Source organism: Danio aesculapii, chromosome 20, assembly GCF_903798145.1.
Source record: "Danio aesculapii chromosome 20, fDanAes4.1, whole genome shotgun sequence".
NCBI classification, from domain to species: Eukaryota; Metazoa; Chordata; class Actinopteri; order Cypriniformes; family Danionidae; genus Danio; species Danio aesculapii.
The window spans coordinates 1,755,498-1,780,886 of NC_079454.1; the positions used below are offsets into that span (position 1 = coordinate 1,755,498).

Here is a 25,389-nt window from a genome sequence, read left to right on the forward strand (position 1 = left end):
GAGCGGCACCCGGTGTGGTCTTCTGCTGCTGTAGCCCATCCGCCTCAAGGTTGGACGTGTTGTGTGTTCAGAGATGCTCTTCTGCAGACCTCGGTTGTAACGAGTGCTTATTTGAGTTACTGTTGCCTTTCTATCAGCTGGAACCAGTCTGGCCATTCTCCTCTGACCTCTGGCATCAACAAGGCATTTGCGCCCACAGAACTGCCGCTCACTGGATATTTCCTCTTTGTCGGACCATTCTCTGTAAACCCTGGAGATGGTTGTGCATGAAAATCCCAGTAGAGCAGCAGTTTCTGAAATACTCAGACCAGCCCGTCTGGCACCAACAACCATGCCACGTTCAAAGTCACTTAAATCCCCTTTCTTCTCCTTTCTGATGCTCACTTTGAATACATACAGCATAATTTAATACACCCCATTTTGAAATTGAATATTTTTATCCACTTCTCAGTGAATATTGGTCTTATATTTTGGTGCATTTGAACAAAACAGGTTTATTAAACAGATATATTTATTAAAATGATATTTTAGTTACCGAACATATTTAGAAATAGAAAGATAATACATTTAAATTGATGAGAAATATTGCAAAAAAATACAAACTACAAAATCTCAACAAAATTGTAATTTAAAGGTTTAATTTATAATTGTAATTGTGAATTAGATTTTTTCTTGAGCTTTGCTCTTTATAAAAAAATTATTTAATATTTTTCCCTTTAAATTTGGGCTACTAGTTTTGGAGCGTTATAGTAAATTATTTTGTTAGATTAGCTCCAGATTTGTCTTACTGACTAATCTAATGTAGATGCACGAATGTAATATTGTAAAGCTTCCTCTAGAAAATACTCATGTAAATGAGAGACTTGTGAGCTCTCTCAGCTCCTGCAGAGGCCGGTTGTATTGTCTGTGCTATAGACCTGCGTTTGCAGATAAATAGATCATCTTTGTACGTAAATAACAGATGATATTTGTACGTAATTGAGCATTTGATGTATTGATTCAATTTATATGTAGTGTTTTTTTCTGAACACTGTTTACAATGTTCATGTAAACTCATTCGCTCTCTGTGAATATCACCATAAATGTTACCTAAGTATCCTCGAGGTGGGAACGCCCACAGCGGATTCAGGCGCCACCCAGAGCGACAGGCAGCGTCAGTCTCTCGAAGTGCGAAGTGAACACCCATTCAAGTACTGTTATTATTATTTTTTACTTTAGGCAGACAAGTTGTTTGTAGAATGGGTAGAAACTTACGCAAGACTAATTATATACAAAAGTCCGATTTCGTCACGATTCTGTCATGATTTATTCACATTCGTGTCATTCCAAACATATATCTGATTTTCTTTCTTGTGTCAAACATAAAAGAAGATATTTGAAACATGTTTGTTTCTTCCCCACCTTACACTGACAGTCAGAGTGGTCAATGCAGTCAAATACCTAAGCAGTTTAACACACACATGGCCACAGCTTGTGATTGCAAATGCTTGTGATTGGCCGAGAAGGTCATTAGTTCACTCTCTGCTGTTTACCAAGCACAAACACAGACGAGCCGAGCGATCTGCTTCATGACTCGACTGATCTTCATGGCTGCTTCGTGCTCCAGTGTCCGTGTAGCTGTGTTTACACTGGGTGAAGAGCGGTAAACTGAGTGCAAACACAGATACACGGAGACTGGAGCGCTTATCCGCCGTTAAGATCAGTCGAGTCATCCGCGCTCAGCAGCGCTTCAATGTTAACTTAGCGGGAAATAGACGGTTTTAAAACTTCAGTACCCGGACAGCACTATTACAGACAACACGAGGGTGTGCTACAGAGGACTGCAGTGTTTTATCACTCATCGGTTTACATAGACTGAAGCAGGGAAGCGTCCCCACGGTGTTTACCTGCTGCCATAAACTGAAGCCTAGGAGGACACTTGAGCATATTACTCTTAAAGTGATGTTGTTTGATGCTAAATTGCTTTTAATTGTTTAAATTAAACTTACTGAATGATATTAAAGTGATGTTTACACCATTTCTGCATTTTGATATCTCGGCAACAGCTGGAGGTTTGTATTCCACAGCATGTCACTGCAATGTTTACAGTGCTGGTCCTATCCTTCCGGGTTTCTTCCCACTGCAGCCTCGCTTTGGTTCTTTAAAATGGCGGCTGCGTGAAATAAGCGTATATTCACATTTGCAAGAGATAAAAGCTACCTGCATGTAAAACAATACATATATTAAAAAAAACTGACCGGCCTACATTTAAAAAATTGACCAGATGGCCAATCCGCTCCTGGGTGTAACCCTGGTGTCCAGGCCAAAGTCCCTCCAGCGGGCCTTACCAGCCTCCCAATCATCCCCATCCACTAAATTGGCTTTATCACTGTCTCTCCGCTCCTCCACTAGCTGGTGTTTGGCGAGCGCACTGGCATCATTGTCCTGTGGCTGCCGTTGCATCATCCAATCCTACTACTAGTGGAGAGACCCCCCCTTGTGATTGTGAAGCGCTTTGGGTGTATGGCCATACACGATAAATGCACTACATACAGGGCCGGCGCGTCTATAGAGGCGACCTAGGCGGCTGCCTAGGGTGGCAGAATAGAGAGGGTGGCGTCCGCGACACCTCCCTCACCACCCACGTCCTCAGCAGTTATATCCGTGCCTAGGGCGGCAGAATAGAGAGGGCGGCGTCCGCGACACCTCCCTCACCACCCACGTCCTCAGCAGTTATATCCGCGCCTAGGGCGGCAGAATAGAGAGGGCGGCGTCCGCGACACCTCCCTCACTATCCGCGTCCTCAGTTATATCCGCGACCCACCCCGTCCCCCCAGTCTTCAATTTCATCCCGACACCCCTCGGTCCTCACTTTGCTAATGGGTCAGTTTAGTTTTCACTTTCGGGTTGAGGCCGGCGTGATCGCTCTTTGCCTAGAGCGGCAGTTCAGCTTGCTCCGGCCCTGACTATATAAATACACAATACTTACTTACTTGACTTCATTTCAGCATTCATCCCTTCTGGGTTTTAAAATGAGCTAGATATGTTGACAGTTGTTTATTCACAATTTCACAGTCAAGTGAATATGGTTTCAGTGATATTGTTTGCTCATTTAAATCGTAAGTCCTGAAATATGATTTCTGCAACAAAGGCCTTTCTTTCCCTTCAGCACTGAGGCCTGCATTTTAGCATATAAAAGACTTCATAGTTTTAATTGAATGACAACAGCAATTTGGAGATGGCAGAGTGAATTACAGGAGCCTTATGGCTGCTGTTCCCATGGTAACTTCCATCATTAAGGCTCACCGAGACTGAAGAGTAATTAGAAGACAGCATTATTTAGTGATGCACTGATCGCTCACCCACCGCTGCCGTCTGCGTTTTCCTCCCGCTCGCTTTCATTGTAGTGCACTGTTATTAGCAGGAATATTTATATTTGTGACCATAGAATCAGTCATGAGTGTCCATTTTGGGAAATGTGTGTCATAAGTGTGAAAGGGGTTCTCCATTGATGTATGGTTTGTTAGGATCAGACGATGTTTGCTGGAGATAAAACTCAGAAATCTGAAGGTTTAAAAAGATCGTCAGGCTCTGGCGTTCCCCACGTCCAGTGCTCCATGTGCTTTTGTTATGTCATGTGATTCCTTTGTTCTGTTTTCCCGCCGTTTGTTAGTGTTCATTAGTTCCAGTGTCTAGTGTCTCACCCCTGTTTGTAATCAGATTAATCATGTCCTGTGTATTATAGTTAGTTCTTTGTCCGGTCTTATATTGTCATCATCCTGTGTTCTTGTTTCCTGCATTTCCCTTTGGTAGTGTTTGTAAATTAATATACGTCTTTCATTAATCCCTGTTGTTTGTGTGTTTGTGGAGCGATGTGCTAATGTATAAATATGGAGAAAACTATCTTTAAAGTTGTCCAAAAGAAGTTCTTAGCGATGTTAGGTATGGTAGCAGATATGCAGAGTGTCTTCATGGAAGATTATCTTTACTTAATAATGAGTTTTAACATAAAAGAAAAAAAAAATCACAAAAATACAAAACACGGAAAGGCAAAGCACAGGAAACGTGAGTAAATGCTTGGAAATGCACTCGTACAGGGATACAAGAATGAGCAACGATAGAATGAGAACGTGGTGCTTAAATAGTGTGCAGGGGCGCCACTAGGGGGGGTAAGTTAGGACGATCTTCAATTTCATCCGCGATCTCAACCCCTCCCCCCCTCTTCACTTTCAACCGCAATCTCACCTCCCTCCCCCTTCCTTCACTCTTCACTTTCATCCGCGATCTCAACCCCTCCCCCCCCTTTACTTTCAAACGCGATCTCACCTCCCTCCCCCTTCCTTCACTCTTCACTTTCAACCGCGATCATACACCCCCCCCCCCCCCCCCCCCCGCACTTCACTCTTCACTTTTCACCACGATCACCCCCCTCGACCCCCACCCCCTCTTCACTTTCATCCGCGATCTCACCTCACCGACCCCCCCCCCACCCCGCTTCTCTTTTCCTCTTTTCTCTTTCAACCACGGTCCATCAACCAACCCCCCAGCTCTTCACTTTCAACCGCGATCAACCATCCCCCCGTCCCTCTTCACTTTCAACCGCGATTACCCTTCACTTTCATCCACGATCTCAACTCCCTCCCCACCCTTTGCACCTCATTTTTAACCTTTCAACTGCGATCATACCCCTCCCCCTTCACTTTCCAACTCGATCAACCCCCTCGACCCCCACCCCCCCCTTCACTTTCAACCGCGATCATCCCCCCCCCACCGCTCTTCACTTTCATCCGCGGCGCCAGTGCTTCACCACACACCAGCTATAGGTGGAGTGGAGAGACAGTAATGAAGCCAATTCATAATGATGGTTAAGGGCCAAGAGAGAATCTGGCCAGAACACCGGGGTTACACCCCTACTCTTTACGAGAAGTGTCATGGGATTTTTAATGAGTGAGGACCTCGGTTTAACATCTCATCCGAAAGACGGCGCCCACGGTGAGCAAAGTAATCTTATGTCAAAAGAAAAAAAGAATGCTTGGGAAGAGGAACTGGGTAAACAGATTGAGACTGATACATGGGAGGAAAGTCTCAGTAGAATTCGATCTTGTTCTATTAATTCCAGGCATCAGTTAATTCAATTTAAAGTAATGCATAGACTGCACTACTCAAAATCTAAATTACACAGAATTTTTCCTACCATCTCTCCTACATGTGACTGGTGTGAGTCTGCTGAAGACTCCCTGACCCAGCTTTTTTGGACATGTCCAAAACTTTATGATTTCTGGTGTGACATATTTAAATGGTTTTCCGTTATGTATGGTTTCACCTTTACACCCGACCCAGAAATTGCTATATTTGGGTACTCTAGTTCTCTGCTGGATCATAATGCGTCCATACAAAGCACCATCATTTATAGAATGATTATTGCTAAGAGTGTCATTCTAAAACTGTGGAAATCAGATTCTGTTCCTCAATTTAAGACATGGTTAACTTATCTCACTCAAATATTGCACATGGAAAGCGTCCGTTATGGAATTATTGATAACCTTGCTAAGTTTTAGATTAGATTAGATTAGATTCAACTTTATTGTCATTACACATGTACAAGTACAAGGCAACGAAATGCAGTTTAGGTCTAACCAGCAGTGCAATAGCAGCAAGTGCAGGATACAGGTATAAGTTATAAAAACTCATTATATTTACAATATATGGCAACCATTTCTTGATCACCTGGACCAATATAATGCGGATTCTGATGCTTAAAATGCTCACTACCCCTATTGACTGTCTCTGTATTTTCATTGAAACCATTTATATGCCCTAATTGTTTTTTTTTTTAATAATAACCTTTTTTTTCTTTAATTTTATCTATTTTTCTTTATTTTAATCATTATAACCCTTATTTTCTTTGCATTATAATGCTTATTCCTTGTATTTTTTATTGTTGTTGTGTTCTTCGGTAATTATTAGAAAATGTAAAACTAATAAAAAATAAAATAAAATAAAACAGATTATTTTGGCTTGTTTTAAGGAAAAACTCACTTCATTTTGGCATATTATTTCTGAAAACAGGACATTATGTTTTGCTTGCCTAGAAAATGATTCTTAATTAAAAAATGGTTAGATATTTGGACTAGAAACAGCTAACTAAACTAACTAAGTAAGAAAAGCAGCAGTGTAAAAGATCCTGTGTGGATCAGTTTGTTTTGATTGGCTGGTTTATCATTGAGGTTTTACACTCACAGGATTTACATGAGGATGAGGAAGCGATGATGCTTGAGGCACATGGTATGTCATTTTTTACTCTTATTATTCAGCTATGCCTTGGTATATCCAGGTTTTCATTACATGACACCTTTACGATGGACATACGCAACACATTTGCAGATGTATTGTCATTTGGAAACATATTGAGTGAAAGATTAATATAGATCAGTGTGTAATAAGGTTGCTTTATTAGACAAAATAAATTGTAAATGCTTGTTTCTCCTCAGAAACACTCAGTAGCAGCAGTGAAATGAGTGACTTGCATGAATATTACAGTGCATGTGCATTAGAATAGCCACAGCTCAACCTCAGCCTCTCCAGACTCAACTCTCCTGTGAGACTCAGTATTTCCATAAACACAATGGCTGCCATGACTGTGTGGTTCACAGGTGTGAACAGATATAAAACTCACGACTCAACACTCTCCAGCTTCATTTACCTTAGGGACACTTCATCAAAAAAGGCTAGTTCTGTCATCATTTACTAAACCTGTTCCCAAACCTGTTTGAGTTTCTTTTCTCTGTTGAACACAAAAGAAGACATTTTGAAGAAAGCTGGATTGGCTTCCACAGTATGTGTTTTTCCTACTATGGAAGCCTGTGGTTTCAGGTTTTCAGCTTTCTTCAAAATATCTTCTTTAGCGTTCAACATAAACTCATAATTATATGGAGTCAATCCATGGCCAAATACAGTTGAAGTCAGAATGATTAGCCCCTCTGAATTATTAGCCCCCTTGTTTATTTTTTTCCAATTTCTGTTTAGCGAAGAGCAGATTTCTTCAACACATTTCTAATCATAATAGTTTTAATAACTCATCTCTAATAACTGATTTATTTTCTCTTTGTCATGATGACAGTAAATAATATTAGACTAGATATTCTTCAAGACACTTCTATACAGCTTAAAGTGACATTTAAAGGTGCAACTAGGTTAATTAGGGTAACTAGGCAGGTTAGGGTAATTAGGCAAGTTATTGTATAACGATGGTTTGTTCTGTAGACTATCAAAAAACATATATAGCTTAAAGGGGCTAATAATATTGACCTTAATATGGCTTTTAAAAAATTAAAAACGGCTTTTATTCTTGCTGAAATAAGTCATAGTCAGATAGCAGGCGAGTGGTTAGAAGGCAGGCAGCATACAACATAAACAAACAAACAAACAAGGCGTGGATCAAAACTGGCAAGACAAAAGCAAAGGAAAACGCATCGTAAAGTTCACATAAACAGTTCAACAAGACTCAGCAAATTCTGTGTTTTTGTGTGCTGTATATTAAGTCCTGAAATCAGTCCATGATCAGCTTCAGCTGTGTGTTTGCTATCAGTCAGGATCAGGAACTGGTGTGAGTGTGTGCGATGCAGGAATTGTAGTCCAAAAAAGGGTGGATTTGTAGCTGCACAGGTTGGATCGCTGGTGACGTGACAGTTGCGGTTTTGTCATATATAAAATTATATATATATAATTTTTTTTAAATTGCAAATATTTGAGTTTTTTGCACTGTTTGATTTTTATTTGCAGTTCTTATTTTTTGTTTGTAAATTTTATTTTTATTTCTCAAAACTTAATTTTCCCTTTGTGATTTTTGGAGATGTGCATTTATTTATTTATTTTTGCTCAACACTTTATTATTTTTTTGCAAAACTTTTCTTCATTTTGCAAGTATATATGACCCTAGATTGACTCCACATAAGGTCCCACTTTAAGTGTCGGTTATACCTGTGAACTTACATGGTAACTAGATGTGTAAGTAGTATGTAACTACAGTGTATGTACACACTGATACATAGTATTTATTGTGCAATACTGGTGTAACTACACACATGTATCAACACACTGAACATATGTGTAAGTTCAAATGTGTAACACATTGGTAACAACACTAAGAAAGTAAACATCTGTAACAAGAGTTACATAAGTGGATTGTGTAACAACAATATACTTGCAGGTGTTTTCCTACTTCCACACTTGTTTGCATACCGTGTACTTCCAAACACCGTATTAGAATAAGAATGGCAGAACTAACGCTGCATTAGAAGGTTTTACCTTGTGAGACCAGTGTAATTACAGGGTAAATCCTCAGGAACTGTCCACTCAATATAAAGTGTAAAATGGTCACAAATTACTGTGTAATATATAAAAGCTAAACCTGTGCTACTGTTTAACAACAGCAAACTTCTTCCAAAAAAGTATAAGTGTAGATAGAAATATGCAAATGCCTTGTGTTTATAGGTTGTTTTAAGGTAAATTGTAGAATCACCTCAGTAATTCACATTAAAGGGGTAGTTTACCAAAGATTATGTGTGTTATTAATGTCCTGTTACACATTGAATTGAATTGAATTGAATTGAATTGAATTGAATTGAATTGAATTGTTGTTACATGTGTGTAGTTACACCAGTATTGCACAAGTAAATACTATGTACCAGTGTGTACATACACTACATACTACTTACACATCCAGTCGCCATGTAAGTTCACATGGTATAAGCGACACTTAATGTAAAGTGGTATCTTAATGACTCTAAAATCCTTTTACCCTTAACTAGACGAACTAGATTTTCTCCTGGCAAAACCACACTCGGTACACACGGCTACACCCATCCCTGCCATCGGCACAGTGAGCAGAACAGTACGATCTGCTTTATGGCGTACGTCACATATTTGGCTTGTGGTCTAGGTGGAGTTTGCCAACAGCTTACTATAAGACGAAACAGTCTATGTACATTTCGAAACTAACCAGAGTGCTCGGACATGAATCAACGGCAACACACTTGGTAGCATCTGAAGGGTTATTTAAATAAAGAGGCTATGTTGCTTTATAAGCTCAAGACAATGCCTGATGTATAGGCTATCCGCTTGCTAACGTCATGTGAAGCGGCTTTCAGGTCCTATACACTGTAAAAAGTATGACCTAGATCTAACTTATAAAAAGTGAGGCAAGTGGCTGCATCGGACGTTTTAGATTGAATCAACTTCCAGCCTTTTTTAAGTATATTAAACACTAAAACATTGCTTAAAACAAATGTAACAAAATTAAGTTGAGCCAACTAATATTTCTAAAATTACTCCAATCAGATAAACTTACTTTTTTTGTTAAACCTAACTTATTTATACATTGCTATATGTTGACTGAACTTATTTTAATTAGGTATTAAGAACTTTATTATCTAAATAAAATTAACCATGCGTATGTCATTTAAAATGAATTCAATTGACTTCTGGCTGTAACCTCAGAAAATAAATCTTCATTTTTATATTCTAAGCACACTATACAGTGATTAAGTAAAAACAGATAAACAGACTTTAAGGTCAATAACAATTAAATAAGAATGGAAAGATGGATTAAAGACCATAGCATTTATTCAATGTCAACCAGTGTTCCTTTTAAAAGTGACTACAAAACAGGCCATTAATGTGGCTGCACATACACAATACATAAATAAAAACATTAATAATGCCAGATCCTATTGAGAAATCATCTAAGACAACTCAGTGAGATCTGTATACTTTGATGAAGATTTAGGATGCATAAGGTCCAGTCCCACAAAGAGTCTCTGATATATGTCAAATAATGTATACAGTTTTGATGTAAGTCGAGGACATCAGTAAGTCCAAACAGGAGCCATCATGCACATGACAGGTTTGGTAAACCTCTGACAGTCCTATGATTATCCAAACTGTGTTGGGCTGATGTCAAATTTTTCCCGTGGGCAGCCGCATGCACCTCTGATTCCACACATCTCTATTGGTGGAGAGAAAAAAGAAACAGGAGTTCAGGTGGTTGGTACTAAATAATATTAAATAGCTAAATAGCAAATATCTTAGATAAACTAGAAGTAAAGTTACAAAAGTGCAGTGAGAATGATACATGGATGAAACACCTTAGTTTATCAGTTAAAATTTACCTTAGTTAAACTTCTGTATTAAAAAAAAGCCTATATAGGTTATTGTGTACTTACATTATTCCAGGTGTTTTTAAGAATCAAATTCTAAAGAAAACTGTGATTTTATTCAGTGTAACAGTGTATGGCATTTGGTTGCCTGTCAATCAAGGAATTATTTAAATTTAGGTATTACATTTTCAGTTTATTTTTGCAACTTATAAAGCATAAAAATATGTATGTAACTTACATATTAAACAGTTTGAAAATGGGGAATATAAAATCTATGATTTAACTGTCATCTTCATTTTGCACCAAACTTTGCATAAGTCATAATACAAAATTAAATAAATAAATTGCCATTTTACATATTACATTAAAGTTTACATTACATTTTTGCTGAAGCTACTTTTAATTTACTTTTTCTCCAAATTTAATGTTACTGGCAAATGACAGTTCCGTGAATCAGTGTTTTCAGTTAGCTTTAGTGAAAGACTGACAGATAATAAGAAACTGCATTAGGATATTTTTTACTGTTTGTTCATTGCACACATACAAAAAATCTTCAGATATCAAATGCAATTCTATGGAGCCCACTATTGTTTGCAATTTTACCCATGTTTTACTTACCTGCAAATAATTATTATAGCTGTAATCGTATCTAATGTTTTTCTTAACAAAATAATCAAAATCACTTTGGTATCTAAAGACCAAGAAAATGCATTTTAGAATGAGGTGCGTACATTTTAAATGGTTCTGTAAACATAAATGTAATTTAAGTTCAAATAAATTATAAATCTGTAATTTATTCACATTGCAGTATTAACAAAAAACTTATGGACTAAATCTCTTAAACACAAACCTTAAGCTACTTAATGTTACGCTAAACACAAACTACTTAACTGTTCCATACGTTTCTGCATTTAATATGATCCTTAATGTGCTGATAATAACTTAGGTTAGCTAGCCAAGTTAGCGCTAGCAAACTGCACCCACCCCCCGACCGCCCACCAGAGACCTAGTTAATCCGTTCTGTAACGTTAGTTATACCTACTAAGTGTTTTAAAACTACTTTAACATTTTTTTTTTCTCAGGACTATCAGTTTTAATCGTTAGCATGAACTAGCGTTGGTTAGCGTTAGCCAACTTAGCTTTCCATGTGAGAGCAGTCTGTTACCTGACGTTACAGTACAATTTACAAGCTAAAACCTCACCTGCCTAGTGAAGTCGGCAGTTTAGCATGACTTTGCCATTGTCATTCGGCTACATTTGCAACTTACCGTGTTAATCAGATCCGCTGCTGCGAGCAGTAAATGTCGCCCCTTGTAGATGCTGCGTGTGTCTGGAAAGTGGCGGGCAGTGAAAATGGGGTCACGCAGAATTATTAAAATCACGTTTGATGAACAGACCTGCACACATCGACAGCTGCTCTAATAAATTGTCTGTGTCAACTCACTTTTATAACATTTATTCTACACAATAACCACATACAAAAATATACTCAAATAAATTGCATCAGTTTTATTTAAAATATACTGTTATATAAAAACGGATCTACTTTAAGTAAAGAATAAGCAAATTTATATTTTTTGGTATAAAACAAATATAATTAACTAGATTGCAATTATTTAAAGTATATAAAACCAACTTTGTGAGTGTAGCACTTTTTACAGTGTATATAAAACTGTATGGGGAGACTTATCAAATGGTAATAATACACGTGTACAAAGTGATGTAATACTTTCGAAAATCGCAATGAATATATATATCCATGCCTAATATCCGATGGCCAGAAAGTGATTTATTAAGTCCAGAGTGTGTTGTGCACACCATGATTTAATATAACATTCACTTTAATGTATGATATGACTAAAAACTGGCCATAAACGAATATTTTCTCAGTTTAAATGAGTAGTGGCTTGACTCGGAAACAGTATTACGAAAGTCACGACTTAACAAGCGAATTTAATTCCCACAGGGAATCTGCGCATGTAGAAATGAGCAGATTTTCACAGAGTTTTGAGGCCATCGCTCAATCTGTTGATGTACTCCTGGGTGTACGTTAATTCCGTTTTTACATTCATTTCTGTAATAACATTGAATAATATGCAAATGTGGGTGGCACGGTGGCTCAGTGGTTAGCACTGTTACCTCACAGTAAGAAGGTTCAAGTCCTGGGGCAGTATCTGTGTGGAGTTTGCATGTTCTCGCCGTGTTGGCGAGGGTTTCCTCTGGGTGCTCCGGTTTCCCCCACAGTCCAAACACATTCCCTATAGGTCAGTTGGATGAACGAAATTGGCCATAGTGTACGAGTGTGTGTGTCTGAATGAGTGTGTATGAGTGTTTCCCAATACTGGGTTGCAGCTGGAAGGGCATTCGCTGTGTAAAACATATGCTGGAATAGTTGGCGGTTCACTCCGCTGTGGCGACCTCTAAGTCGAATGAAATGAAATGAATGTGCAAATGTTTAAATGATTTATGTACAATGCAGTTTGTAAAATAAATATCGTTTAGTACAGTGTTTTCCAACCCTGTTCCTGGAGGCACACCAACAGTACATATTTTGTATGTCTCCCTTATCTGACCCATTCGTGTCAGGTTTTGGGGTCTTTTCTAATGTTCTGCTGAGTTGATTCCAACCCAGGCTCATTCTGAGAACGTAGTCCCGTGGACGTTTCTGGAGACCGCGAAATACATAGCCGGGGGTACGTACGGCTGCATTTCAATTTTTTTAAGCGAACGCTGCGGAGCGGTGTGACGCTGTTCCCTTCGGCGCTTGCCGGCCGGCCTCTCGCCTCCGTGTGGAGGGCTTTCCCGCTGCAACCAGTTTGTCCGGTTAGCTCTTCGTGTACTCTGGCGGACTCGAGGCGCAGAGAGGGGCTGACCACGACGATGACGACGACCGGGTTCGACTCCGGGGAAGAGCGATTCCAGAAATTAGGTAAGAAAACAAAAACAAAACCAAAAAATGAAGCGAACAAGTTCATCACAGGATGAGAATGTGGTCAAAATCTGAAAACGTGGTAAAAATCAGACGAGGGCTTTTCTTTTTCTGGACGGCTTTTGTGAATCGTCGTTGGTTGGGTTTAGGGATGGAGGAGGGTGGGTCAGCCGATTGGGCGGTCGCACGGTCAATCATTCTGTCATCCAGGCAGGCAGGCGGAAGGTCGTTCGACAGCGGCCTCCAGCGGGTTTACGCGAGAACGGCGCGGGAAAAAGCGCGCACAGCGGCCTCTCGCGGACTCGCGAAAACAAAAACTGCAAAAATACATACCTCCCGGGACATATTTCGCGGTCTCCAGAAACGTCCCCGGGACTACGTTCTCAGAATGAGCCTGGGTTGGTTGATTCAGGTGTGTTTGATTAGAGAGAGGTTGAAAATGTGTACTGTTGGTGTGCCTTCAGGAACAGGGTTGGGAGACACTGGTTTAGTAGATCTATTATATGAGATGTGCTTTGTTCGCCAAACAATCTAATTGGATTTGCATTGTAAACCTAAAACAAAAGTTAAAAAGTAATGTTTTTTATGTGTTACATTAGTTGCTGAACTTTCAAAATCATTCCACATAAATCTGCAGATTCTGTACAAAATTCTGTGCAGAAATACCAATAAACATCCGCAAATTCTGGTCCTGGCTATTAGGATATTGTGTAAAATGGGCAACTTTACCTGGTTTTCAAAAAGGTTTTCTGCAATCGCCAGAGCATTCAACTTATAATCAACAAACTCAGATACATTTTGCTGCCCAAAGGGAAGGTTCCTTATTCACAGTACTCATCATGACACTCGTAACAAACAATTGCACCTATCAACCACAAGAGGGATCCATGTGCAAAAAGTTACATAGTGTTGCTTTAATTGAAGTGTAGTACGTATATAAAAACTTTTATTTTTAAAATATAAAAATAAAAGTACCTCAGGTATCCTAGTTTTGTTCTCTTTGTGTTATCTCCTTTGAAAAAGTTGGGGAAAATAATTAGTGTTGTTTTTTTTCCACTATACTGACTGCTATTGCTAAATTCACAATTTGGATGGGATCTATTACACGAGCTGGATTCACTGGTCAGATGTGTTTGAAATGCAGCACACTGAGGACATCTGCTGGTACTATCGTGCTACATTTGTTCAAAATGGACAACAATCATCATATCGCACACCCCTAAATATACTGCGACATCACATGACATTCTGAGAGAAGCAGGTATGATATTCATGATCAGTTGTCCTTTTTCTTTTTCAGAAACCTGCCAACATCCTGGTAATGGGAGAAGGTCCAGAGCGAGGAAGAGTCAAAATTGGTAACAACTCATTCTGTCTACATTGGATTGCTGCATGATTGTCTGCAACAAAAGGGGAGGTTTTATTAGAGTTGAGTTTGAGTATTAGAGTTCAATTTGCACTGCAGCCTTGTGTTACTGTTTTGTTACTTGGTGCATTGATCTGTTCGATCACGAATTTAGATTACGAATACGCAGTGTTGGGCAGTAACTAGTATCATGTAACGGCGTTCTGTAATTTAATGACAAAATAAAAGTATCAGTAATTCATTACAGTTACTGAGAAAAAAATGTGTCATTAAATTACAGCTACTTATGAAAATGTTAAAGATTACAAATCTAAATATGTTGAATAATATTGATCTGTTGCTTTGCCTGTTTTTGATATGCACGATGCCTTCTGATAAAGCCATTTGTTAAAGCCACGCTATTCTGATGCTTTTGATTGGTTTACCAGTTTGATTGTAGCACACCACGTCTACCAGTTACGTTAATCCTCTCTGCCGCTGAAAGCATTAGGCTACTACATCCAGCCTTTTGTCACATTAACAGTGTTGAGCAGTAGCGTCGCTTCAAGTCGTGACGCTACTAGCTTTCTCAGTAGTATGGCGGTAGCATCGTTACTTTATAAACCAAAAAGCTTTTCAGTAGCCAACCTATTTTATTAGTCGAGTAGGGCAGTAGCGTTCAGACAAGCTACGTTTACAGATCGTGGCTCAATAAGTGGAACCGACATTCACTGAGCTGTAAAACCCGTGTCTAGCCGATGAAAGTAAATCCAAATGACTGCGAGTATAACGATTTCTTCTTCTTCCTGTTTTACGGTGGTCGACAACAAACTTTTTGGTGCGTTACTGCCACCTCCCACTCTGGTCAGAGACGTCGCCAACCAATCATTGTGCTGACACAAGAAACTTGCTTAATGGAAAGGGAGAGGAGGTCTATATACATAAAAAGTGACATTTAAAGGCTTAACTAGGTTAATTAGGTTAACTAGGCAGGTTAGGGTAATTAGGCAAGTTATTATATAACGATGGTTTGTTCTGTAGACTATCGAAAAAATATATAGCTTAAATGGGCTAATAATATTGACCTTAAAATGGTTTAAAAAATGAAAAACTGCTTTTCTTCTAGCCGAAATAAACCAAATAAGACTTTCTCCAGAAGAACAAATATTATCAGACATACTGTGAAAATTTCCTTGCTCTGTTAAACATCATTTGGGAAATATTTAAAAAAGAAAAATAATTCAAAGGGGACGAATAATTCTGACTTCAACTGGGTATATAGTTTACTGTAGTAAAGGCTGAAGTATACTATGGTAATTACTATTCGTTCATGATATTTACTAATGATACTACATTATGTAGTGTAATTTATTAATGAAGTGTTGTAAATATATACACAATATAATGCTCATTCCTAAATATTTCCCTTTAATATAAATTACTATAGTATTTTATATGTGTAACACCTGGTGGTATTGGATTAGTAGTGTTTGCTGTTATATATAATAATTTGTTTCTGTTTAGTTCAGCAAATTATTCATTCATTCATTTTCTTTTCGGATTAGTCCCTTTATTAATCTGAGGTCGTCACAGCGGAATGAACCGCCAACTTATCCAGCATATGTTTTATGCAGCGGATGCCTTTCCAGCTGCAACCCATCACTGGGAAACATCCATACACACACAGCATGTTATTTACATAAATAACTGAACTGAACAATTCTGCCTCATCTGTTTCATCGGCAGGTTTATTGATCACTGAGATCTGATTGATTTGGATTTAAGTTGCTTCGATATAAAAATGAACATTGCAAGAATAGCTTAGATGTATTTGTTTTATTGCAAATGCCACAGAAATCCCCCTGCACAACTAACAGAACTTTAGATTTTGTAACAACAGTAAACAATGGTTTTGTTAAGGTCTGGTTTTGTGGTGGCTGTACTTTAATATTACTAATATTATTAATATTGTAAGCTCACACTGCCTTGGTATAAACGCTTGAAAATGATTTAGCTGAAAATATCCATTACAAACTTCAAAGTAATCAAAAAGTAATCAGATGTAATCAGTTACTTTACTTTTATAAAGTAATTGAAAAGGTGCACTACTTAATATATTTTAAATAAGGTAATTTGTAATCTGTAATCTATTACTTTCCAAAGTAACACTGTGAATACGAATATAATACAACGTGTTCTAAAGCAATCTTGTTCAGTTCCAATACTCAAGAACGCAAGAACAGAGGACGCGTGACAGAGCCCTGATGTGTTCGTGATATCGAGGATGCATCTAATGCAGACTTCACCACAGTACTCGCATTAGAAATCCCAAGAAATCCCAAGATAGAAGTCAATGCGGCTAAATAAAGGAGGTGCGAAGCGCAGCAGTTTATATACTAAATTATATTAAAGTTCAGAGATAACTTGATTATCTCAGGAGTTTCCCTAAATGAAACGGTGAAAGTAAAGATTCACATGAGAATCCTAATAAAAGCATAAACACTTTAAGAGGGTTTATTTGCTGAAATTCAAAGTCAAATCTGTTTTATTTGGATTGTGCAATGTATCTTTGCAGGATTTTTGTGCATGTTATATATACTGAACTGGAAAAAGACAATAAATCGCTGTGTGAATGCTGTAATGCTTAAATAATTTCCGATAAAACTGCGTGAAGGTCATGTGACCATCAGGATGAACGCAGCATCTCATCTCTCACAGGATGCGTTCTCTGTTCTCACGGTCTCCTGAGGTAACTCGACAAGAATATTCTCTGTGTTCTTGGAATTGAGAAGCAGTCATGTAGTCTGATCTGTCCATGTTTAAAGTCATGTGCTGCATCCCGATTCACACACATACACTTTCGTTCTAAAAGTACATATATTTTGTGAAGAAAAAGTACACACTTAATGAGGAAAACTACTCGAGTTACGTCTGCTGTCAATCATCTCAACACGCCATCCACATTTCTGTCATGTTTAATCACCAACCTTATTGGAGATATTCAGATGTATGTTACAGCTATTTCACTGTATAATGAATAAACTGGAAACTTCTGTAAAACAATACAGACAATTACCTGTAAAATAACGTTTATTTTTTACAGTGTACTTGACGGTTGGTCTCGCATGTCCACCATGTTTGTAGTTTGTTTACACTTTTCCCCCAAGTTCGTAGTTCTATTTAAATTCACTTCCAAAGCACAATGTGTTGTGGGCAATATTAGCGGGTAAAGTATGGATGGTTCTAGACCTATGGTTTGAAACAAAATAATTCTATTTTCGAATATTATTCAGGATGGATAGCATGCGAATTGGGATGCAGCAGTGTAGTGTGAACTAGGCTTTAGAGAGCTTAGGCGGCGGTCATCAGGGTCAGTCTGGGTAAATGTGAAGCCATTGTCTTACATAAGACTCTATTCTGGGCGATGAGCGTTCAGGGCACTATTTTTACCACCCTGTGGAATGTGTTATTGTGTTTGGTTACTGTGTGTCTTTCAGCGTTAGTTTGACTCAACGTGACCACTGTTGTTTCATCACTAAAGCAGCGAAACTAATCTTTTAATCCGGGGCTCCAGATTGAGAATAAATGTTTTCTTGTCAGTCCTACTTAAAAGGACTGGTTCACCCCAAAAAGGAAAGTATACTCACTCCTTGACTTGTTCCAAACTATTTTGAGGTGTTTTGTTCTGTTGAACACATACAGGGTGAAACCAGTAACCGTTGACCTCCATAGTAGGAAAGAAACATAGTTTTGGAAGCAATTGAGGGAAAGTGAGCAAATATTTATTTTGGGGTGAACTATCCCTTTAAGCTTAACATACCGCTACATTCAACTCAAGATGTGCATTTCTTAGTGACAAAGCATGAATTATTAATCTTACATGCTGCCTCGAGCACTGCTGGTCTGAAATGGTCTTCTTGAGTCCTGTAGTCTCTGCCTGGTTATAGGACAAGCATGGCCCACGGTTTTACCTCATATGAAGCTTTGAGAATAACATTTCACTTTGACTTTTCACTTTTGATCGTCTCTGGAGTGTTTGGATTATAAATGTGCTGTTTTAGCTGATTGCTGTTACAGTTATGACACCTTATTTTCACTATGTTAAAATAGTTGGGTTAAAAATACCCCAACATATAACCAAACTATAGGTTATTATAGCACCTTCCCAACTATGGGTTGTTTTAACCCATTGCATGGAGTTATATAATTTAATCCAATGCATTAATGTTATTTTTTCCATTCTCGTATTACTATTGCTACTATTACTACTATTAATTTCATATTTATGGCTGTGTAAATATATTACGTACTTCAAAAATACTATAATAAAGTTAAAAATAAAGATTAAAAAACAAAAGCATCAAATATTTTTAACTCAACCATTGGGTTAAATAAATAACTCAACGTTTTTTAGACTGCAGTTGACTGTCGAAATTCAAAATTTTAACCAAATAAAGGTTAAAAAATAACCCAACAAAGCACCAAATATTTAACTCAACTGGTTGAGTTATTAATAAATAACCCAATCCAATGCATTGGGTTATTTTGATTAAATGTTTTTTTTTTCCATTCTCGTATTACTAATGCTACTATTACTACTATTAATTTCATATTTATGTCTGTGTAAATATATTACGTACTTCAAAAATACTGAAAATGCTTTATTTCCATTACATTTTAGTTCCAGACACTTTTGTTAAAATAAATGAAAAGTCACAAACAATGAAGAAACAGAAGAAAGTGCAGACAGTTATAAACTGTGCAAGCAGAAAACCATGTGTTGATGGAGCAGAATATGGAGCTCTGTGTTCTGTAGAGGCTGTCCAGCGGCTTCAGCAGGCTTCACTCAGTGTCCACAATGTACAATACAGTTTAACCACATCCAAACGCTTCTAAAAGATGGTCTTGGATGCTGAAACCAATATAAAAAACACGACACTGAGAGGTAGTTTGAGTAAAAAAACAACAACAATATTATTGGGTTATAGCTTAAATTACCTTTATAACACAAAAACATTACGCACGCATGTTAATACCGCTGTTTTGTGTCAGTTAAATCACTCTGATAAAATAGTTGGATTAAAAATACACCAACATATAACCCAACTATAGGTTATTATAGCACCTTCCCAACTATGGGTTATTACCAATGCATTGAATTATATAATTTAATCCAATGCATTGGGTTATTTTGATTAAATGTTATTTTTTTTTCATTCTGGTATTACTATTGCTACTATTAGTACTACTATTCATTTTATAATTATGACTGGGTAAATATATTACATACTTTAAAAATACTGAAAATGCTTTATTTCCATTACATTACAGTTCCAGACACTTTTGTTAAAAGAAAAATTAAGAATCACAAACAATGAAGAAACAGAACAAAGTGCAGACTTTGCAGACTTAACGCAAAAACATTACGCACGCATATTAATACAGCTGTTTTGTGTCAGTTAAATCAGTTGACTGTTGAAATTCAAATTTTAACCCAACTGGTTGAGTTATTAAATATATAACCAAATAAAGGTTAGAAAATAACCCAACAAAGCACCAAATATTTAACTCAACTGGTTGATTTATTAATAAATAAACGAATAAAGGTTAAAAATAACCCAACAAAGCACCAAATATGTTTAACTCAACCATTGGGTTAAATAAATAACTCACTTTTTAGAGTGCAGTTGACTTTTGAAATTCAAAATTTTAACCCAACTGGTTGAGTTATTAATAAATAACCTAATAATGGCTTCTTTTCGGTTGAGACTGGGGGGAAAAATGGTATCTGGATCTTATTGCCCTATTAGCTGCCCTGTGTCTCAGTTGGTTGATGGCAATATCTCCAAAAGTTGCCCGCCAACATTGCTGTAACCCGGAAAAACCCTTCTTTTGTCTTGTTTCTAGTTCAAATGCCTAATATTCCTACATCAAGAAGCATTTCTAGACCAGCAATATATTATCTAGTTTTCAGAAAAAATATGCCAAGATTAAGTGAGTTTTTACTTAAAACAAGCCCAAATAATCTGCCAGCGGGGTAAGCGAAATCATCTCATGTCAAAAGAACTAGACAGATTATTTTGCTCACCCCATTGGCAGATTATGTAGCTTGTTTTAGGGTAAAAACAATTCATTTTGGCATAATATTTCTGAAAACAACACAATATATTTTACTTGTCTAAAAAAATGCCTCTTGATTTAAGAATGTTTAGATATCTGACCTAGAAACACATCTAAGTAAGAAAAGTATTTTTTGTCGTGTAAAGGTTGTCCGGTGTATCATCAGCATTAGGACTGGGATTGGGTCTAAAATTCACTCCGCTCGGCTGAGGAGTGATCTGCAGATAGAGTGGTTTATTATATGGGTTATTCCTGTGTGTCTGTGCTTATGTGTTGTAGCTGATATGGGTTTTGCTCGACTCTTCAACTCTCCGCTGAAGCCTCTGGCTGATCTGGACCCAGTGGTCGTCACCTTCTGGTACCGAGCGCCTGAACTGCTCCTTGGGGCGAGACACTACACCAAAGCAATCGGTAAGCTGTGTGTCGGCTTGACTCATGGCTAGTCTATCCTTTGTTATCTGCACTTAACATTGTTTGACTTTGTTTGTAGATATTTGGGCAATAGGCTGTATCTTTGCGGAGCTGCTGACGTCAGAGCCAATCTTCCATTGTCGACAAGAGGACATAAAGACCAGCAATCCTTTCCATCACGACCAGTTAGATCGCATATTCAGCGTCATGGGCTTCCCAGCAGGTACACTATAAAAATGCATTTCTTAAAGTCCTGTTTCTACTCTAAATATCTCAAAATTCTTAAAGCAAGAAGCGTTTTCTAGACAAGTACAAAATATTGTCTTGTTTTCAGAAAATGAAATGTCAAAATTAAGTGAGTTTTTCCTTAAAACAAGCAAAGTAATCATGTTTCAAAGTGAAACCCACGTTATTTTGCTTACCCCATTGGCAGTTTATATAAAATAATATTTTATTTGTAGATGGTATTAGAGCACAATTAAACAAAGTTATAATAATGACAACCCAGGCTCATTCTGAGAACGTAGTCCCGTGGACGTTTCTGGAGGCCGCGAAATACGTCCCGAGAGGTATGTATTTTTGCAGTTTTTGTTTTCGCGAGTCCGAGAGAGGCCGCTGTGCGCACTTTTTCCCACGCCGTTCTCACGTAAACCCACTAGAGGCCGCTGTTGATCAACCTTCCGCCTGTCTGCCTGGATGACAGAATGAATGACCGTGCGACCGGCCATTCGGCTGACCCACCCTCCTCCATCCATAAACCCAACCAATGACGATTCACAAAAGCCGTCCAGAAAAAGAAAAGCCCTCGTCTGATTTTTACCACGTTTTCGGATTTTGACCACATTCTCACCCTGTGACGAACTTGTACGCTTCATTTTTTGGATTTTGTTTTTGTTTTCTTACCTGATTTCTGGAACCGCTCTTCCCCGGATTCGAACCCGGTCGTCGTGGTCAGCCCCTCTCTGCGCCTCGAGTCCGCCAGAGTACACGAAGAGCTAACCGGACAAACTGGTTGCAGCGGGAAAGCCACACGGAGGCGAGCGGCCGGCCGGCAAGCACCGAAAGGAACAGCGTCACGCCGCCCCGCAGCGTTTACCTAAAAAAATGAAATGCAGCCGTACGTACCCCCGGCTACGTATTTCACAGTTTCCAGAAACGTCCATGGGACTACGTTTTCAGAATAAGCCTGGGTTTAATAATGAATTAATTTTCAAACCCTGCAATGACCAGGCCAACAAACTTTTCTCTAACTCAAGCATATACTGTATGTTATTGTAGTAAAATTTGATGAAATAAATTTGGGCACCATCACACGAATCAAGAACCTGAATTGCTATGTCAATGTTCAAAGAATGTCAGCTGAAAACGTAGTCCCGTGGACATTTCTGGAGACCGAAAAATACGTCCCGGGAGGTACATATTTTTGCAGTTTTTGTTTTCCCTGCGTGCGCTTTTTCGTATCTTAAATTTCTCTCGCGAGTGCCGTTCGCGCCCGCTGTTCTCACGTAAAACCACTAGAGGCCGCTGTCGACCAGACATCTGTCTGACTGGATGACTGACTGTCCGGCCGACTAATCGACCTTCTCCTTCCCCTTAACCCAACCAGTTTTATCGATTGACCTGCCCACCTACTTACTTCCCTAAACCCAACCAACAATTTACAAAAGCCGTCCTGAAAAAGACAAGCCCTCATCTGATTTTTACGTTTTACCACATTCTCACCCTGTTATTCACTCGTTTATTTTATTTTTCGGATTCTGTTTTTGTCTTACCTGATTTCTGGACACGCTCTTGTCCGGACTCGAACCCCATCGTCGTCATCTCCTCTCTGCGTCTCAAGTCCGCCGACGTACACGACGAGCTAACTGGACAAACTGGTTGCAGCAGGAAAGCTCTCCACACGGGGTAAGCGGTCAGCCGGTAAGCGTGAAAAGCAATGGCGACCCGAGTTTGATTTCCGGCTTGAGGTCCTTTGCCGATCCTTCCCCTCTCTCTGCTCCCCACACTTTCCTGTCTGTTAATCTCCACTGTCCTGTTAATCAAGGTGAAAACCCCTAAATAATTATTATAAAAAGAAGAAATGCAGCCATACATTCCCCCGGCTACATGATTTGCGGTCTCCAGAAATGTCCGCTGGACTACATTTTCAGAATGAGCCTGGGTTGGAGAACGTTGTATTGGGATTTAAAAACACAGATATGACTATTTATTAGTCATACATATTTTTCATAGTGTTTTTTGAGGTAATTACTTGCAGGTTACATCTAAACTGCAAAGTTGTGGAAGCAGTGTATGAAGCATTTAATGAATGAAATAGCTCTTGCTTCAGTGTTTCTGTCCTTAATGCTTTTCATGCCACCCCATAAACAATTATCTAGATGTTCCCCTGCTCATAAGACCATGAAGCTGTTATGAAGCGGACAGGAGACAGAGGTAAGGAAACGTTAGGGTGTTTATTAAATGACAACAAGGAGCACATGAAGGATAGCCAGGAGGATCAGGAATGATGTTGGGGTCTTTTCCTCCGTGGCTGGGTAACAGGAATACACGAGGATGGACAGCACACACCAGATACAGCTGACAGAGGATGACACAGACTTGGAAGGACTGGAAGACAGGACGATTCGGGAGGACCAGGAAGACTAGGAGGAATACAAAGAGAACAGGTAAGTAAATCGTTTGTTTTAGCTGAGGATGACTACGCTGAGTGGTCGCTCAGTTGTCCGCTTTCGTCGAGACGAGCCCGGACAATGAGCGACTGGAGTGCTGTGCTTTTATCTGGTGCTCGTGAATGTGATGCAGCTGTGTGCTCATTAGAAGTCAGGTGATGGTGATCTTCGTGAGTGGGGATCGTGAGAGCCTGACCAATCCGTGACAGTACCCCCCTCCCCAGGGCCCGCTCCTGAGGGCCGACACCTCCGACGCCGTGGTGGTCTCCCTCTGCCTCTAGGCGCTGGGAACTCAGGGTGGCTCTCATGAAACTCCACCATGAGACTAGGATCGAGAATATCAGCTCTGGGAACCCATGTCCTTTCTTCGGGGCCGTACCCTTCCCAGTCCACCAGGTACTCCAACTGGCCACCACGACGTCGGGAACGCAAGATCTCCTTCACTGCGTAGACGGCTCCTTCTTCTAGGAGCAGTGGAGGAGGGGGTTCCTCTTCGTGGTCAGGCTCTGTGGAGGGAAGAACAGGATCGTGATAGGGTTTCAGGAGTGATACGTGGAATGTAGGGTGAATACGGTAGTGAGAGGGTAATTGTAGTTTGTAGGTGACGGGGTTAACCTGTTCCACGATGGTGAAGGGACCAACAAATCGGGGACTTAACTTGCGAGAGGGCAGTCGCATGCGTATGTCCCGGGTGGATAGCCACACCTTTTGTCCGGGTGTGTATCTGGGTTCTTCAGACCTTCTTCTATCGGCGGTTACCTTGCTTCGACGGACTGCCCTCTGCAGATGTTGATGAGCCTCGTCCCAGACTCTCTCGCTCTCCCGGAACCAGTGATCCACTGCGGGGACATCAGATGGTTCGCCATCCCAGGGAAAGAGCGGTGGTTGGAAGCCCAGGACGCACTGGAATGGCGTGAGTCCGGTGGAGGGTTGCCGCAGTGAATTTTGGGCATATTCTGCCCAGCCCAAATACTGGCTCCAGGAGCTCTGGTGACCACTGCAGAAGGTCCTCAGGAACCGTCCCACCTCCTGAATCTTCCTCTCTGTCTGCCCGTTGGTTTGGGGATGATATCCAGAAGAGAGGCTGACGGCCACACCTAGGAGCTTGAAGAAGGCTTTCCATAGACGTGAGATGAACTGTGGACCTCTGTCCGACACAATATCTTCTGGAATACCAAATGACCTGAAGACTTGATTAAAGATATTGTCGGCTGTTTCAAAGGCTGTGGGAAGACCTTTCAGAGGGATTAGTTTGACAAACTTTGAGAATCTATCTACGATGACTAGAATACAGGTATTACCTTCTGACGAAGGGAGGTCAGTGATAAAGTCCACTCCTAGGTGTGACCAGGGACGGTTCGGAATCGGCAAGGGATGGAGCTTTCCAGCGGGTAGATGACGTGGGCTCTTGGATTGGGCACAGTCCTTACAGCCCTGAACATATTGCCTCACATCCCTTGCCATGTTTGGCCACCAGAATCGTTGGGATACTAGCGAGAGAGTATTGTTGATCCCTGGATGTCCAGTGCCTAGCGAGGTATGTAAGGAGTGGATCAGATCTACCCGGTGTTCAGGTGGTATGAACTGCCGATGAGGAGGGCATCCCGGCGGAGCAGGGGCTTCCGGAGTGGCAACGACTGGAGGAGTGTTCCAGGTGATCGGACAAATGGAGATGTGTTCGGGAAGAATCTTCGTTGGGAGTTCTTCATGATCGTGATGCTCGTGTAAACGAGAGAGAGCGTCTGCTCTTAGATTCTTGGGTCCTGGACGATAGGAAAT

The 25,389-nt window shown here is 39.7% G+C and overlaps 1 protein-coding gene and 1 long non-coding RNA gene across 3 annotated transcripts in view; one reads left to right on the forward strand and one right to left on the reverse strand.

Annotated features, from left to right (window-relative positions):
* Window positions 1–25,389, forward strand: part of cdk19 (cyclin dependent kinase 19) — a 92,091-nt gene that overhangs the window by 40,655 nt on the left and 26,047 nt on the right. For both annotated transcript variants that reach the window (XM_056480955.1, XM_056480956.1), the window contains exons 5-7: window positions 14,366–14,423; window positions 20,810–20,941; window positions 21,021–21,164. In XM_056480955.1, the coding sequence (XP_056336930.1) occupies window positions 14,366–14,423; window positions 20,810–20,941; window positions 21,021–21,164 (334 nt within the window). The remainder of the gene's footprint in view (window positions 1–14,365; window positions 14,424–20,809; window positions 20,942–21,020; window positions 21,165–25,389) is intronic.
* Window positions 9,586–11,613, reverse strand: LOC130247624 (uncharacterized). Its single transcript, XR_008839564.1, has 2 exons — window positions 11,405–11,613; window positions 9,586–9,985 (listed from the first exon to the last, which is right to left on the reverse strand). It is a non-coding gene; the product is annotated as an uncharacterized LOC130247624 (long non-coding RNA).